Here is a 15,763-nt window from a genome sequence, read left to right on the forward strand (position 1 = left end):
TGACACAAGTTGCACGTCTGTCCATCTTCACAAATTGTAATTTGACACTTGCTGGTTGGTCACCATCACCAGCCTTTTTACAGGGGGGGGGGTTGTTGAAAATGCAGCCTGAGCTCACGTGAATGTAACTTTTGCACGAGAAATAAAACATCTCCTCCATATTCACAGCAAAGTTAAAGTCAAAGTGAACTTTATTGTCATTCAGAACACACAACAGGAAGTGCACATATACAAAAAAAAAGGCAAGTACACAAGTTTGACCTCAAGACAAATCATTTTAACAGTAAATGTAAACTTGACACTGATGTAAACTTGACACTGATGAACATGAACAGGTTCACTGGACATGACGTGAAGAGCCAGTCCAACTTGTCACGTGGAAACACTGGAGGTCACTTCTTCCCTTCTTGTTCTAATCAGCTGTTGTTTACTTCTTTTTGGTTCGCGTGTACATGACGTCACGCCCCCGGTTGCTCGGGCGCCCCCTGGTGGCTCCTCCTCCTCCTCCTCCTCCTCCCCCCTCCCCCCTCTGTGATCGCAGCCTGGTGATTTCATCCGCTTCACAGCTCAGAAGCAAAATGGCCGCTAGTAAACGAACCGACCACACAGCGTCTGACAGTCACCCCGAGGTAACGCGTTGTTTGCGGATCCAGGACTAAAAGAACTCTCGCCTTTCCTCGGATTATTTTCTACGATCCACGCGTCGCCGCTCGGTGATGTCATTTCTTACTCGACTTCAGCCTTGAAAGCCTCGAAGAACTCGCTCGCTCGGCTAGCTCCCCAGCTAGCCCGCTAGCGCTAGCTCTGCAAGAGATTTTTTTTTTTTTGCACAGACGCACTTTTATGTCCTGTGTGATTCCCGAGGTGAGTGTTGTCGAGCGGTGGCGTGGAAACGCGCCCCGGGCACCTTTTCCACACACGCACCGTGTTTGCTAATGCTAATGCTAATGTGTGTTGTCGTTGTGCAGTCCGCAGCGGTTGTGTTCTTCCGATTGTTATGTGGACGCTGTTTAAGTTTGTCCCCAGCTTGGAGCCCGTCCACCATTAGCACCGCTCGTTTAACGCGTTGTATTTATAAATGTGCAGTTACGAAAAAAAACGCCACATGAAATGGTGTGAATGGAAAATGGTGCTCGAGGGATAAGGGGCATGTCTTTATCCGATGTGACGTGCGTGTTGTCCGCTCTCAACTGCGCACGGGTCGGCGTCGTCGTGCGGGGTCCGCGGGTCGCGCTGCCCCCTGTGAGCCCCCCGGCTCCTCGGGTCACCCGCTGCTCCGGAGGCGACTAGCATACGTTAGCTGTTAGCACAGAGGTACCTAGCGGCTACACAGCTGTTCCTCCGTGGCCTGTTATTAAAAGGAAACGCGGGTCGGTGGCTCCTCGTGCGGACGCAAACATCTGGACCCGTGGCCACACGTCAACTGGCTGTGAGCCGTAGTGTCAGCTGGTGTGTTTACATGCAACACGGCGAGTTGTCCACTTAGCTCACATTAGCTTTGTGTGACACGATGCTAGATTATCCACAGCTTAGCTCTGGGCCCTGTGGTGTTTACAGACTTTTCCTACAAACATCTCTGTCCATTTACTGCCCTCAGCTTCCTGTGTGGCACGTTTTGTTTTCCACAGAAACCGCCTCGTGGGATTTGCCCAATGCACATATTTACTTTTGGTGGTGATGGTGTTAATGGAGTAGGGGGGGGGGGTCAAGTTATCTCATTAAAGCTTGTGCCTTCTATATCATACTACAGATCATTCTACCCTAACAGACTCATCTACTGGAATACAGGAGAATCTGGCGTTTTCCAGAGTAGTAGAGGGGTCATAGTCTCTCATAGTTTGTGTGGCCGCTGTTTGTCTCCTGGTTGGACTTGCAATCGCTTTCTGGTTAATGAATTATGCAGTGAGGAGCTAGGCTACCACAGGCGGTTGTCAAGCTGTCTGCCCCTGGTTAACGTTACAGCCCTTACAACTCTGACTGTGTAGGAGTAAAACTTGGCACTGGTCGGATGAAGTGCACATTATCTATTTGTGTGCGTGCATTGCGTTGCTTTTCCGTACGACTTGAGGTGTTGCAAATAACTGAACGTGTACTTTTCTCTACCCCAGACAGGAGAATCCAGAAAGGGAACAGTAGTTCATGGAAGACAAGAAAAAGAAGAAAGAAGATAAGAAGAAAAGGGAAACCTCTCAGAAGGTTAACGACCAAATATTTACAGCTGATTGTGGTTTATTTTGTGCATTTTGCAGATACTTCGAGAGACATTCCTGGTTCCATATCATTACCATTTAACCAGGATTTTTTTTAAAGTTGAATTGGATCTGATACATGTTAAAAATTATTTGCCATTTCGAACTCGTGTTTTAAAGATTTAGCTTCTTGTACTGATTTTGCCAATTTAGGAAAGAATATCAAAAGTAGATTTTATTTTTGCTCATGTATTCCTCAGTTTCAGTAGCAAGAACTAAGTCTGGTAAGATTAAAGTTGTAGTTCTAAATGGATTCATGATATTGTCTTGTTGCTTTACCAGCTTGCCAGTTTCTTCCCAATACCTGACATCATTTTTCTTTCTGTTGTAGGGGCCAGAACAGAAAATCAAAGGTACGTTTGTTTATTTAGTTTATCATGATCCTGCTCTCCTTTTTTTCTCGCTCACTTACTTTATCATTTCATGTGATGATTACCCTAAATTCTAGATTATGTTTTTTAAGATGCGCTAATCTGCTGCACCCAGTTCTTACAAGAATTTAGAGTTTCCTCAAACTTTTCTTAAACTGTTAATTACAGAGTAGCTGAACCTACCTAGCACATACTGTCTTTCTGTTTTTAACCACACTGAAGTCTACTGGTGATTAATACCTGTTATTCTTTTTATATTTTAGTGCCAGAATCAGCCAAACCCTCCTGCTCCCAGCCGCTCGCCACCCCAGGCTCAGTGTCCCCCAGCCCTGGCCCCGTTGCCCCCTCATCCCCCAGTCCTGGTGCCGCTGGGGTTTCTGCACAAGTTCCTACTGGTGGTGGGAACAATGCAAAGCAGCGGACTGCTGTGGCCAACGGACAGCCCTCCTCCTCCCCCTCTGGCAGCCAGACCTCCCAGCAGCAGCGATACATGTCCAGAGAGGTTCCACCGAGATTTCGCAGCCAGCAGGACCACAAAGTGTTACTGAAGAGAGGCCAGCCGCCGCTGTCCTCCATGCTGCTGGGGGGAGGAGGAGGAGGAGGAGGAGGAGGGGAGGGAGGTACAGGAGGAGGCAGTGGCTGGGCAGCCACCCCTCCTGTGTCCTCACAGGGAGCAGATAACCCCAATGCAAGCACAGCTGGAGGCGCAGGTTCGTCAACGTCAAAGAACGAAAACGATTTTCATGTTAATTGTGTAATCCCCTGAGTGTCACATGCCACATATAGAAGTGATCTCCTGCCATCAAGCAGCAACAGTTGAGGAACTTGATATTGTTTTGATTAATCACAATGCATTAGAGGAACAAGTAACATATTTTACAGCAGCACATTAGGGCTGTAGCTGATTTAGACTATCAAACAATGACAAAAGTCAGAGACTAAATTGAATTAAGATGCTCAGATACTTTGACCAAAATGTCTCCAAAGGTAGCTGCACAGACCGAAAAGGAAAAAAAATGCTCGGTTTGAAGAATCTCGGCTTATGATCCGAAGTTAGGACGTTCAGTGGGCAGCTCCTCAGCACAACCCATTGGTTGATGTTACAATATAAATGTCACAATATTTCAGTTGTGAACTTCCTCACGTCAATGATATGCATGTATTGTAGTGACCAATAGGTCAGAGTTGGTATCACCAGTTACACATGTTGTTCGTATTGAATTGATGAATTATTTTCAATTGCAAATCATATCAATGCTCTTTAATTTTGTCATTATAGATTCCAACCTGGGTTCATCCTCCCCTTCACCCTCCAACTCATCTTCATTATGTGTTGCTGCTCTGTCGTCTTCTTCTTCTACTACTACTACTACTTCAACTTATGCAAATTCCACATGGGGGGCGGGCTCTGGCAGCCAGTCCTCTTCTCAGGGCTGCGGGACGGTGATTGTGGATGGGACTGACCTGGAGGATTGGCCAAGCATCCTAGGCGGGGCCAAATTGAGTTCTGACGTGGCTGGAGGAGGGGTGCAGGAGCAAGACTGCCCCGGTAACAACAACAGTAGTGCCTCATGGAGTGAGAGAAGCATCCAGCAGAAGGGAGGAACGGCAGGAGGAGGAGCAGGGAACATGGACAATCCTTCCCCACCTCGTTCTTCTCCTCCTCTTTCCTCCTCTTCCTCGCTTAATGAATGTGTTCAGTCAAGTGATGTGTGGGGCTCTTCCACCTCCTCTCAGGTGGAGGCAGGGTTAGGATCAGCAGCATTTTACAATTCCAAAGTCTCCCATCTTCTACCTGGGCCTCAGGAGAGCCCTGTGGGTGGCAGCAGCAGTGTCCCTGGTGCCAATTTTAACCCCAACATGAACCCCTCTGCCTGGCCTGCCCTGGTGCAAGGTGGGACATCAACTTCGGCTAGCGAAGGCCTTCCACTGCACTCGTCCATTACTTCAGCTTCCTCGTTCTCTGCCAGCACCACCCCCATCACCACTCATTCTCTTTCATCTGTGAATCAAACTGGTCTTCATCAGCAGCATACTGAGATAGCTGTTCCGGCCAGAAGTGGAGAACCGCAGCACTTAGGAAACCCGGAGCTGGGTTCAAGTGGGGGAGCAAGAGGAGGAGCAGGACCAAATCAAGAAGGTGGTGATGAGAAAGGTTGTGGGGTTGCTAGTATTGAAGAAGAAGGGAGTGGTAATCTTTCTGGCTCCTCGTCTTCCTCCTTACCTGCCTCTTCTTCTTGGAGATCCATGCCACCAGTGTCCTCTGACCTCAGTGCAGGTGTGTCACCGGCCGATGGGTGGGGTGGGGGAGGCACTGGAGCTCAGGGGCAGGAAGGGAATGCGTGGGGCTTTGGTAGCCAGGGAGAGAAGCCAGGCTGGGGCAAGGGAAATGACGGTGGTTCAAATACCCCAGTGGTATCTCAGGGAGCATGGGAAGGAGGCAGTTCAGAAGCAGAGTGGGCTGGAACAAGGGGCAGTGTAACTTTGACTAACTTAGCAATAGGAAGTGGAAGAGGAGGAGATGTGAGCAGCAGCAACAGCAGCAGTAGTGGAGGCAGTATTGGGGGCAGTGTTCTGCAGGACTCTGCCTCACCAAAGTTTGAAACTATGACAAAAGCTTGGGACAATCAGACAGGGGTGGAGAGTGGAGACAAAGCAGTTTGTGAGTGGGGTGGAGGAGGAGTAGGGGGAGGAGGAGGAGGGCAGGGTGAAGGCACTGGAAGTGGAGCACCTTCATCCTCTAGCGGAGGAGGGTCCACAGCTGGAAGCGGTGGAGAAGGGGCTGGTGGCAGTCACAAGCAGGACCAAGCCTCACCTGTAGACAACCGCTCCCCCCAGACCTCCAATGCTGAAGTGGCCTTACTTGGCATGCTAAATCGATCTGACCTGGACCCCAGAGTACTTTCTAACATGGGCTGGGGGCAGACCCAGATTCGACAGAATGTGGCCTGGGACCTGGACACCACAGCAGGAGTAGGAAACCGAAAGCAAAGAAGTACTTCATCTTCCTCTGCATTCTCATCAGCAACCACGACCACTAGTCGTGGTCCCGGGTACCCCTCTAATACCAGTTCAGTAACTAATGATCCGTCCTCTGGCAGTCACACGGCCAGCCTAAACTCTGGGCCTGCTCCAGTTAAGGATGGCTGCGATGGTGATGCCACACAGTCAACCTGTGGTACTCATGTGCATGGTAGCACTATAAGGAAGCCAGGATTGCCAGAAGAAGATATCAAGGCCAACCCAGGGAAGGCAGCTGGAGGCTGGGGTGATCTTCCACCCGAAACCCAGGGCAAAGGATGGGGGACTGACGAACAACAACAATGGAGGGATCACAGAGGAGGAGGGAACAGGAGAGACACTGGAAATCAGGGTAGCGAGTGGACCGATGGTCCAGAGGAAAAAGGGACAGGGGGATGGAAGGGGACTGGAAGAGGGGAGACAGGTGGTTGGGGAGGACAGGTTGGAGGGGGAGGAGACTGGGGACAGAGGGACTCGAAGCCTGGAGGTGGGTGGGGAGATGGGCGAGGAGACGGACGGGGAGATGGGCGAGGAGACGGACGGGGAGATGGGCGAGGAGACGGACGGGGAGATGGGCGAGGAGACGGACGGGGAGATGGGCGAGGAGATGGCCGGGGCGATGGGCGAGGAGATGGACGGGGAGATGGGCGAGGCCGAGGTGGAGGCAACTCTGATGAGGGATCTTCCTGGGGTAATATGGATGAGGGAGGGTCTCAGCGAGGAGGATGGGAAGGGGGGGATGGGGGTGCAAGCAAATCCCACCAAGATTGGGGGAGTGCCAAGCCCCACACAGCAGCAGCACAGATACCAAACAGCCAAGTGGCACCAATGAAAGCCCCAAATCAACAGCAGCACCAATCACAGGGCCAGCAGCCACCAGGAGGTCCCATGCAAGGTGGGTGGAACAGCCGGTCCAATGTTGGAGGGAGAGATGGAGGTGGAGTTGGAGGTCCACCATCCAAGAATCAGAACCAAAGTTCGGGCTGGACCTCTGGCCCAATCCCCCAAATCTCTGGAGGTGGGGGGGATGCCCTGGAGACCAGTGGCTGGGAAGAACCCTCCCCTCAGTCTATCAGTCGCAAGATGGAAATCGATGATGGCACTTCTGCCTGGGGAGACCCAACCCGCTACAAAAGCAAGAATGTGAACTTGTGGGACAAGAACAGTGCTCCCCCCAGTCAAAGCCACGCTCAGCAGGCCCCGCCTCCAGGCATGCAGCAGCAACCCCCCAGAAGGCAGCAAGGGATGCAGCAAGGGATGCAGCACAGCAGGGATGCAAACTCTCGCAGTGCTGCAGCGGGTAAGCAGAATAATAAGTATGCATTTGGCAAGTCACACCTAAAGTAGATTGAACAGCCGCCTTTAAATTCTTCTTTAAGTATTACAAGTTTTATTCTGCTCATCGGCATCTTATTAATTTTTTAATGTTCTTGATTTCATACATTTAAAAAAAAGCAGCTCTAGCAGGGCACAAATGTTTTCTTATGTCAGCTTCAACAACACTTGACAAACTGACAATACTAACTCTTGTAATCAGCCTAACACATTATTTTGATATTTTTCTGTGGCACATTTCTAAAGTGTATCGTTCAATTTCATCATTCTCCAGGTCCGGGTATGTGGGGAGGAGGTGCACCATCTGGGGATAATGGTAATACTACATGGGGCCAGGCGTCAGATGCAACAGCAGGCTGGGGGGATCAAGAGGAACCCAGCAAAGCTTCTGGCTGGGGGAACCCTTCACCCAACCCTGGTAAACCTGGTAAGAGCAGAAGAACTACAGAAACTTTAACATGAATCTGAGTCTCAAATCAAGCAACATCACTCAGCTCTCACTTTTAATGGTATTCAGCATTTTTCAAACCAAAGGATCTAACATCATAACCATCTGCTTTGTTCTTAAAGCAGGCACCAAGTCGATGGAAAGCTGGGGTGGGAAGGGAGAGGCCTCCGTTGCAGCCTCCCGTCACGCCAGCTGGGATGAGGAAGACGATGGTAGTGGAGGGGTCTGGAACAACACGACCAACCAGGGCAACAGCTCCTCCTTCAACTCTGGAGGCTGGGGTCAGACTCATGGAGGCAAGAGAGGCAACATGAAGGTAGGAAACTAGAGTTTGGACACAATTCAGTTTATGTATAGTCTCTCTTGATTCATTTTACAAAATAGACAAAACAGTTTCCTCAATACTTACAATTACACGTACTTTTATAATTAATTTTATTGACTGAGAATAATATTTTGATTTCCTTCCCAAAGAGTGGAGGTGGGGAGAGCTGGATGAACCCAGTTTCACGTCAGTTTTCAAACATGGGCCTTCTGGTGAGTTGTGCATTCGATGGTTGTAGTGAATGATATTGATACCATCATTATGTAATGCCACTAAATTATATTGTTGTTTCATAGGGTGATGATCCAAGTGATGACAAAAAGATGGAAGGAGACAAGAGAGGAATGAGTGACTATAATGGAGAGATGCGTAGGGGAGGAAGAGGCGGAGGAGGTTACCGCATGCCTAGTTCCAAAGACATGGGTCCCGTTGACATGGGGCCGTATGGAGACAAGGTAGGAGTCTGTTTGTAATTCACTTCACAGACCTTCCATTTTTATATCTTTTTTTTGGATGTGAAATTCTAAGAGTGACTTGCACTAACTTCAGGTCTAAAGGTAGTAATATTCAGCAGTTGTACAATTCAGTTTTTTTTATGGTTTTCATTGCACTTCAGATGGGTGGCCATGGAGGGTTTGCTGGCAGTGGCGGAGGGATGGCTCCACCTCGAGGGATGCACCAACCGGGCATGCATCCGCTGAACTCCCAGGGGTTGCGTGCTCAAGTGCCTCATCAGTTCCTCTCTGCACAGGTCTGTTGTCTTCAGTCGCAGGTGTTTTAAGTTAAGATCAGAGCTGGAAGGTCTCCTGAGAGCCAATATGGACACAAACAGTTGTATTTGGTTATATGATATTTCATATTAATTGAATATTTCACCAAAAAAAAGGCTGGTGCTACATGTCTTAAATAGTTGGAGGCAAAGCGATATGCATTGAAACCTGTAGTGATATGTTGGTCTGGTTTGTAGACGTGAATGTTGTTGGTTGGGCTTGCTAGCTGTTGAAATGAATTATTTATTGCCTGATTTCCTTTTGGTCCGGCACTTACCACACTTTCCAGGGCGCATACAAATTGAGGTCAAATATAAAAATAAACATGTCGCTGTGTTCTGTGTAAGTAAATACTAATTGGATATTCACCAATATTATAGAAAGTATCCTCACATCACAAAAAGGCCTGGAACATGGGACAAGAGCATTTTACATGTGGGTTACATATCACAAAATGTGGTGTCGTCTTTTTTTCAGGATCTGCACCAAATTGTTTTTACAGCAGGATTTCATGGATGTGTCTGGTTCTTCCCTGACAAATACCGCATCATTTAACCAAGTTTCGTGGAAATCCATCAAGTTGTTTTTGCCAAATCTTTCTTACAAACAAACAAACAAACAAACAAACAAACATAACAACCTCGGTGGAGGTAAAAATGGAAAAAAAGCATAATAGTGACAAAATAATCCTCCACATCAACAAGTAAAATACCACAACAAGATTAATTACAAGAATATAAGCCTCTAAAAACAAGATAATTAAAATATTGAATATTAAAATATCTGCAGAAAATAAGACTTCATGGTTTGAATAATAATTTAATTTGAATATTTGAAGTCAATAATTTATTTGGAATAATGGAGTGTCCCTCCTACTCCATTAAGTGGAGCTCTATATAAGTAAATCCCTGTGATGTGCAGGTGCCGGGTCCTATGCTGAAGCAGATGCCTTCTCCTGGTAGCAGTGTGGGTGGAGTGGTTGGTGGAGTGGGAGGTGTCGGCAGCGTCGGAAGTGTCGGCGGGGTCGGTGGTGTTGGTGGAGGGGTGATCCCTCCTCAAATTTCCCCACAGCAGCTAGCAATGCTCAGCAACATTTACCCCCATGTGCAGCAGTTCCATCTGGTATGTGCCTCAATCTTAGATTGTTAATTGATGGATTGACTCATGGACTAGACATTTTAATATACTGTCCTTTGTGCATAATATCTTAGTAACAGATGGTTAATTGTAATCCAGCTTGTGACTTCACTTACTTGCAGTGTCTGTGTGAGCATAGACTTACATATGCTGTTCACCTTCATGTCTTCATGTCCATTTCTTCCACCGCCCCACAGGCTTGTCAGCTCCTTCTGCAGCAGCAGCAGCAACAGCAACAACAGCAGCTCCTGCAGAACCAGAGGAAGTTCCCTCAGCCTCAGCCTCTCAGGCAGCAGGCAGACCCACAGCAGGTGAACATGTTTATATTCTACAATCATTGTTATACCACATTCAGGGTCATCAGGATTTCAACCATTCTGTATTTCTCTGCTGTAACTACAACATGTCAACACTGCTCTCAGCAAGGAATTGGTCAAAGTTGATGGGTGTATTTGTAAATGTAACACTTAGTATTAAGACAATTGTCTTTCACATGACGTCAGTGTCTTTCGTGTGTTAGAAACATCATCTTCTTGTATCTTCCTCAGCTGGCGAGGATTATGGCTATTCTGCAGCAGCAGAGGCAGCATCAGCAGGGTGGGGTTGGAGGAGCTGGAACAGGAGGAGGGGGCTCCAAACTGTCCCCTTCTCACCTGGGAGCAGGCCTCTCCAAACAGCCCATGGTTGACTCCCTTCCACATCCTGGAATGGGGGGGCCCTTATCAGACCATCATGCCAAAACACAAGGGATGTACTCTGGTGAGTCCAACAGGCAAAATCTTAGCAGTTAGACTAATACAGTCTGTTGTAAATGTAACTGTAAATAAAGTTGTTAAGTGCTAAAAGCCTTATCTGGTGGCGGGTCTGTGTAATCTTCTAGGTGAGCCAATAACAGCCACTTGTAAATGTGAAATCTCTATAAACACTGATCTCTTTTCAGGGCTTGCCCCTGGTGGTAACATGTCAGGATTGGAGCTTGGTCCCATGATGGGAGGCATGAAGGAAACCGGAGGACAGCAGTCCAGATTCAAGTGGATGATGGAGGGACACTCCCCAGCTCCCTCTCCCCCCAACCCAAGCCTTCATAAGAACGGTGGGCTGACAAATTTCACACTTCAGGAACGCTCACATCTCAGGCTTCTGTCCGTCTGCTATTGACTGAACTGATAATCACCCTCATTCATAATGTATCTGAATGAAGCTCTGTCAGTTGAATCTGTTTGACCTGATTTCTCCCTTGTGTGCTCTTCTGAAGGCCCGTTACCCAGTTCTATAAAGGTGAGAGGAGGATCCCCTTACTCCCAGTATGAAATGCTGGGCGGTGATGGTTTAGGGATTCCCCCACAGGGCTCTGCAGACAACTGGCATCGAACTCCCGGTAGTAAAATGGGGAACAAACCTGCCATATCCAGCTGGCCTCCAGGTGAGTTTGCCTGAGTCAGGGTCAGAGAAGCAATGAAGAGAAAACGTTAATTCCAACTCAGGCTCAAATAATATGCAGCATGTGACAAATGTATTGGACAAGAGCTCTTTACCTAATCTAAAGAAAATAAGAACAAACTAATTGCAAAACATTTGCTCCTTATTATTGTCAAATTGTTCCTAAATACATTTTGAACAATAAACACGGCCACATCCATGATAACACATCATTTTAATAAGTTTCCTGTTGTCTGATCACAGAGTTCCAGCCCGGTGTGCCCTGGAAAGGAATCCAGAGTAGTGGAGACCCCGAGTCTGACCCCTACATGACTCCTGGTAGTGTTCTTGGCTCCCCAGGACCCCCAAGCCTCAATGACTCTGACCACCAGTTACTACGAGACAACATAGGTATTTGTGCACTTTGTGTTCAAGTTCTTTTAACTTGTACTACATTTTAAACTATATGCATTGTTAATAGTGCAACCTACGTTTGGTTCCTGTGGCTTTGTTAGTCATAGCTCGAATGTTTTGTTAACCAGTGTTCCTCACAATCTGTCTGCTGTCCAGCTGGACTTTGGTTGCCCTGTCTTGTTTATCACAGAATGTGTTTATAACCTTGTAATGTTTTGTAGGGCCAAACCCTTCCCTCAACACCTCGCTGCCTTCACCTGGTGCCTGGCCCTACAGTGCCTCAGACAGTCTGCTCAGCAATGCACACAGCACAGGTACATGTTTATTTTCTGTATTTCGTTTTGCAACTTGACCTTTAGACTCTCTTTCATTTTATAATCTCTGTTTTTTTTACTGGTGCACAAGTTATGTCTTTTTTGGAGAGACGCCTAAGCAGTTGGCTGAACTATGTCGTCTCCACTCCCATTTCTGTGGTCTCTTTGTCAAAACTCATATTCCCCCTCCTTCTCCCCCCCTCTCCATTTCCTCCTCAGGAAAGTACTCGGAGTACAAGCCCAGCTGGCCCCCAGAGCCCATCGGACAAAACAAGTTTTGGAAAACCAATCGCAACAGCTCGCATCTGCCACGCCCCCCTCCTGGCTTAACTAATCAGAAGCAGGCCTCGCCCTCCCCATGGGGCAGTGGGGGCCCACGGTCGGCCCGGAGCTGGGGAGGAGGTGGGATGAATCAAGAGTCAAGATATGGGCCAGGTACAGGCGAACGATCTCGTTATTTCACAACAATTTGTCAGCTTACTTCTCAACTATATGCTGCGTAGAGAAATATCCTCTTTACAGTGACATGTTGGCTCAGCTTTAAGTAAAGCATCATGAATCCTAGTAGATACATTCTCTTCATGTAGATACGTTCTCTTCAGTGTTATCTCTGTTTGTCAACTAAGACATTCCCTCTAATTGTTTGATCCTTGTTGTCTTTTCGGTTTGTCTCCCTCCTTGTCTGTTTTCATTAAAGGCTCAGCTTGGAGCGATGGCACGGCCTCCAGAGGCAGCTGCTGGTTGTTGCTGAGCAACCTGACCCCGCAGGTAAGGATGTAAACATAAGAGGGACAGGTTGAGAGAAATGGCGTTTGTAACAACATTGAATTTAGACAGTTACAGTGTCACCACCAGTAAACCTGTACACTGAAATTATGTAGAAGGGTGAGTGTGATGTGCAACAACGTAGAACTCAGTTTATCAGAGTTTATCATGGCTGTAAAGTAGAACACCTGCCCAGACAGACTGGTCAGGGTTTAGATTCAGAAGCATTAAACGTCTGTGCTCATTCATCTGTATTCTCCTTCAGTCTGTCTTATGTAAATTAGACAGAATGATGCGTGACCCATCTGTAATTGGATTGTGAAGTTGGATGAGCCATTTAATCAATTAGAGTCTGCACAAATGACACTGGCGTGACACTGCTCTGCGAAAAGCCTAGAAATGAAAATGTTTAATTATAAGTCAAAGCACACATAATATTTTTTAGTGGTATAGATTTTTTTAATATAAACCTATTTGGCTTCAGTCAGTGCTCTTGTGCACTATTCTATCTCAGAGTAACTGTGGCAGACTCGGACTAAATAAAGCTGCAGTCTCACCACATTATTAAGTCTGGATTCTTCATACACATAACTGTGGTTGTGTAATCCCCTAGATGCCCTGACATTTCACTGCCACTGTAATTGATGACTCAAGATTGTGGACCATAACTCGAGCATTGTTACATTACATCACTTAACATGCATACTCTAAATCTTTTACACGTAACCTTCATTCTTGGTTCCCTGTAGATCGATGGCTCCACACTGAGGACTATCTGCATGCAGCATGGCCCCCTGCTGACCTTCCATCTTGGCCTAACCCAGGGCAGCGCTCTGATTCGCTACAGCAGCCGGCAGGAAGCAGCCAAGGCCCAGGGTGCACTACACATGTAGGTTAACCTGTGCACTCACTAATACACACATGCTTCAAATCGATCATTCTCCTGTTGATCTAACGAGCCCTGTCTTGTGACTCCTTCTCAGGTGTGTTTTGGGCAACACCACAATCCTGGCGGAGTTTGTGAGTGAGGAGGAAGTTGCTCGCTATTTTGCACATTCCCAGGCCGGAGGGACAGAGGGGGGCAGCTCAGGAGGGGCCCCAGCCAGTGGAATGCAGGGCTCGTCTGGTACAGGCACCTCTGTGGCCAACAGTGGTGGTAGCTCCCCCGGGAGTGAGCGGGCACCAGCACCAACTTCAGGTGGAAATGGAGGAGGCGGGGAAAGTGGAACAGCGGGTCTAGGTAGTGTGAGGTCCTCCGGGTCTGGCTGGCAAAGTCTCGATGGTACTGGCAGTTCTTCAGACACCTCTTCAGCCCAAGGACCCGGGCTAGGGATATTTTCCCAGTGGAGCACGAATGGGTCAGGGGAGGGAGGAGGTGTTGGGGCAGTTGAGGGTGGGAGGTCTGGCCTCTGGGGTGGCATGACTGCCGGATACCCCAGCAGCAGCCTGTGGGGGGCACCGCAAATGGAGGAAAGGCTCCAAATGGACAGCCCTGCTGCATTGTTGCCTGGCGACCTGCTGGGGGGAGGAGCTGACTCCATCTGATGAGGCCCCTCCATTTGTATGTGTAGGTTTGGACACACTGATACAACATACACTGGGTTACATATGTACTTACTATAGCACACACACACAAACACATTTACATAGTATGCATATTAATTAATGTACTACACATATACCACATGTGCATACATATACTCAGTATGCATATTGACGTGCACACACATAAAGCAGAAATGTGAGACATGCTTACACACATTCTTGTGGCCAGACTTAAGCTATTATATAAACAAATGCAGGGACTGTTAGATGTGTATACAGCCTTTTTCCACAGATGAAGATTTCAACTGCTTAGACTTGAAACCTGAAAAAGAATGAAAAGTCAGTTGGTCTGAAAGACTTGACTGGATTGCAATGTGCTTAGTAAATAGGGGACTTTTCAACAGATTTACATACACATGCACACACCAAATACAGACAAGCCTTCAGACAGTTGGGCACTGTACACAGCATTACCTTCATCGTATAAGAGAACTTAAAACTACTACATGATGTGAGGTTAAAGTGCAGTTTGTATTCGTGTCCCCTTAAAGACGGAGACGGAATCCAAACACATGCAAACAGCTCTGACTGACAGCAGAACTGTATCTTACTGTGTATGTTCAGTTTATTTTTTTTTTCTCTGTTTGTTTGTATGTATGGTTTTAATTTTTGAACAGTGAAAATATTGAAAAATGTCATTGTTCTGTTTTCAAAATGCTGACCTCCTACTGTTGTATCTCACGCACTCTTTCTCTGTTATACTCTCTTGAACATGTTTGTTACTGTTGCAGTGATAAATGTTAAATTGCTGGCAGTTTGCGGCTATGTTGCATTTCTCCACGTGTCGATGCTGCGCGCAGTATCATACACACGATATTGACATGTGTATGAGTGAGACTGAGACCAAGTAAGTGGATTACACCACCGCAGTTTGTGTGTGCGTGCGTGTGAATGTGAGAAAAATGTGTGTGTGCATGTTAATGCCTGTCGTTATGTGGGCAAGGCTGCTTACTATACAGAAGGTCTATACAAAAATGTTTTTGAGTGCTATCGGTATACTGCTGACTGTGTTAAGAAATATTGGCACTAATGCTTTTTTTCTCATTTGAAGTTGTTTGTTTTTTTTAGCAGACTTGTCTTTTTTATTGTCCGACCTGCAATAATAAAAAAAAAAAAGAACATTTTAATGACACAAAGAGCTGAAGGCATAAGAGTTGAGAAAACGGACATGCCAAATCTTATCAACTGTGTGGAGCGGGAGGGAAGGGTGGGACGGGTTGTTTACAGATGCAGAGTAAGAGTTACCGTACGTTTTTAATATTCTGTTGTGTATTCGTTTTAAATTAAGACAGGCTTTAACACTCCTGTTCAGTGTTTTCGTTTTGAGATTTTACAAAGGAAAAATTTATTTAAACAATGAGAACAAGATTAATAAAGATGAAAGTATTGGCTTCTACATTTGTCCTCGTGATAATTTCTGTTTTGTTCGAAGTCAGGTTCGTGGAGTTTGGTTAAAAGTGAAGCCACGAGTTGTTCAGGCCGAGTAACGTCCGGTCTGAACCAGTCAAACTGCCTCTTATCCGTTCCTCTGTTGATGTGACAATCTGCTTTAATGCAAATGTGAAACCTAAGCCTGACATTAAGGTGGAA

The 15,763-nt window shown here is 46.9% G+C and overlaps 1 protein-coding gene across 4 annotated transcripts; it reads left to right on the top strand.

The window, feature by feature from the left end:
• The first annotated feature begins 552 nt into the window (after positions 1-552).
• On the top strand, positions 553-15,569 carry LOC117766210 (trinucleotide repeat-containing gene 6B protein-like). Of its 4 annotated transcripts, none has more exons than XM_034593028.1 (22): positions 553-864; positions 2,109-2,196; positions 2,581-2,602; positions 2,884-3,330; positions 3,900-6,140; positions 6,237-6,941; positions 7,251-7,403; positions 7,547-7,740; positions 7,899-7,961; positions 8,046-8,204; positions 8,366-8,500; positions 9,441-9,641; positions 9,854-9,967; positions 10,205-10,415; positions 10,597-10,749; positions 10,912-11,079; positions 11,340-11,486; positions 11,711-11,803; positions 12,023-12,238; positions 12,501-12,571; positions 13,318-13,457; positions 13,552-15,569. In XM_034593028.1, the coding sequence occupies exons 2-22, from the start codon at positions 2,140-2,142 to the stop codon at positions 14,111-14,113; spliced, it is 6,252 nt and encodes a 2,083-aa protein (XP_034448919.1). In that variant the 5' UTR covers positions 553-864; positions 2,109-2,139; the 3' UTR covers positions 14,114-15,569. The 4 variants fall into 4 exon arrangements, with proteins under 4 accessions (XP_034448919.1, XP_034448920.1, XP_034448921.1 ...); XM_034593029.1 differs by having other exon boundaries at positions 7,550-7,740; positions 13,552-15,526; XM_034593030.1 differs by having other exon boundaries at positions 3,900-6,139; positions 6,260-6,941; positions 13,552-15,526.
• The last annotated feature ends 194 nt before the right edge of the window (positions 15,570-15,763 follow it).

The sequence above is a fragment of the Hippoglossus hippoglossus genome, chromosome 8 (assembly GCF_009819705.1).
Source record: "Hippoglossus hippoglossus isolate fHipHip1 chromosome 8, fHipHip1.pri, whole genome shotgun sequence".
NCBI lineage: Eukaryota > Metazoa > Chordata > Actinopteri > Pleuronectiformes > Pleuronectidae > Hippoglossus > Hippoglossus hippoglossus.

Excerpts from the sequence above, each read along its gene's own strand:
- LOC117766210 (XM_034593028.1), top strand. The coding sequence starts at position 2,140 with ATGGAAGACAAGAAAAAGAAGAAAGAAGATAAGAAGAAAAGGGAAACC. Across the intron at positions 6,141-6,236 it reads GCCTGGAGGTGGGTGGGGAG|ATGGGCGAGGAGATGGCCGG; the intron begins ATGGGCGAGGAG and ends ACGGACGGGGAG. Across the intron at positions 11,804-12,022 it reads CAGCAATGCACACAGCACAG|GAAAGTACTCGGAGTACAAG; the intron begins GTACATGTTTAT and ends TTTCCTCCTCAG.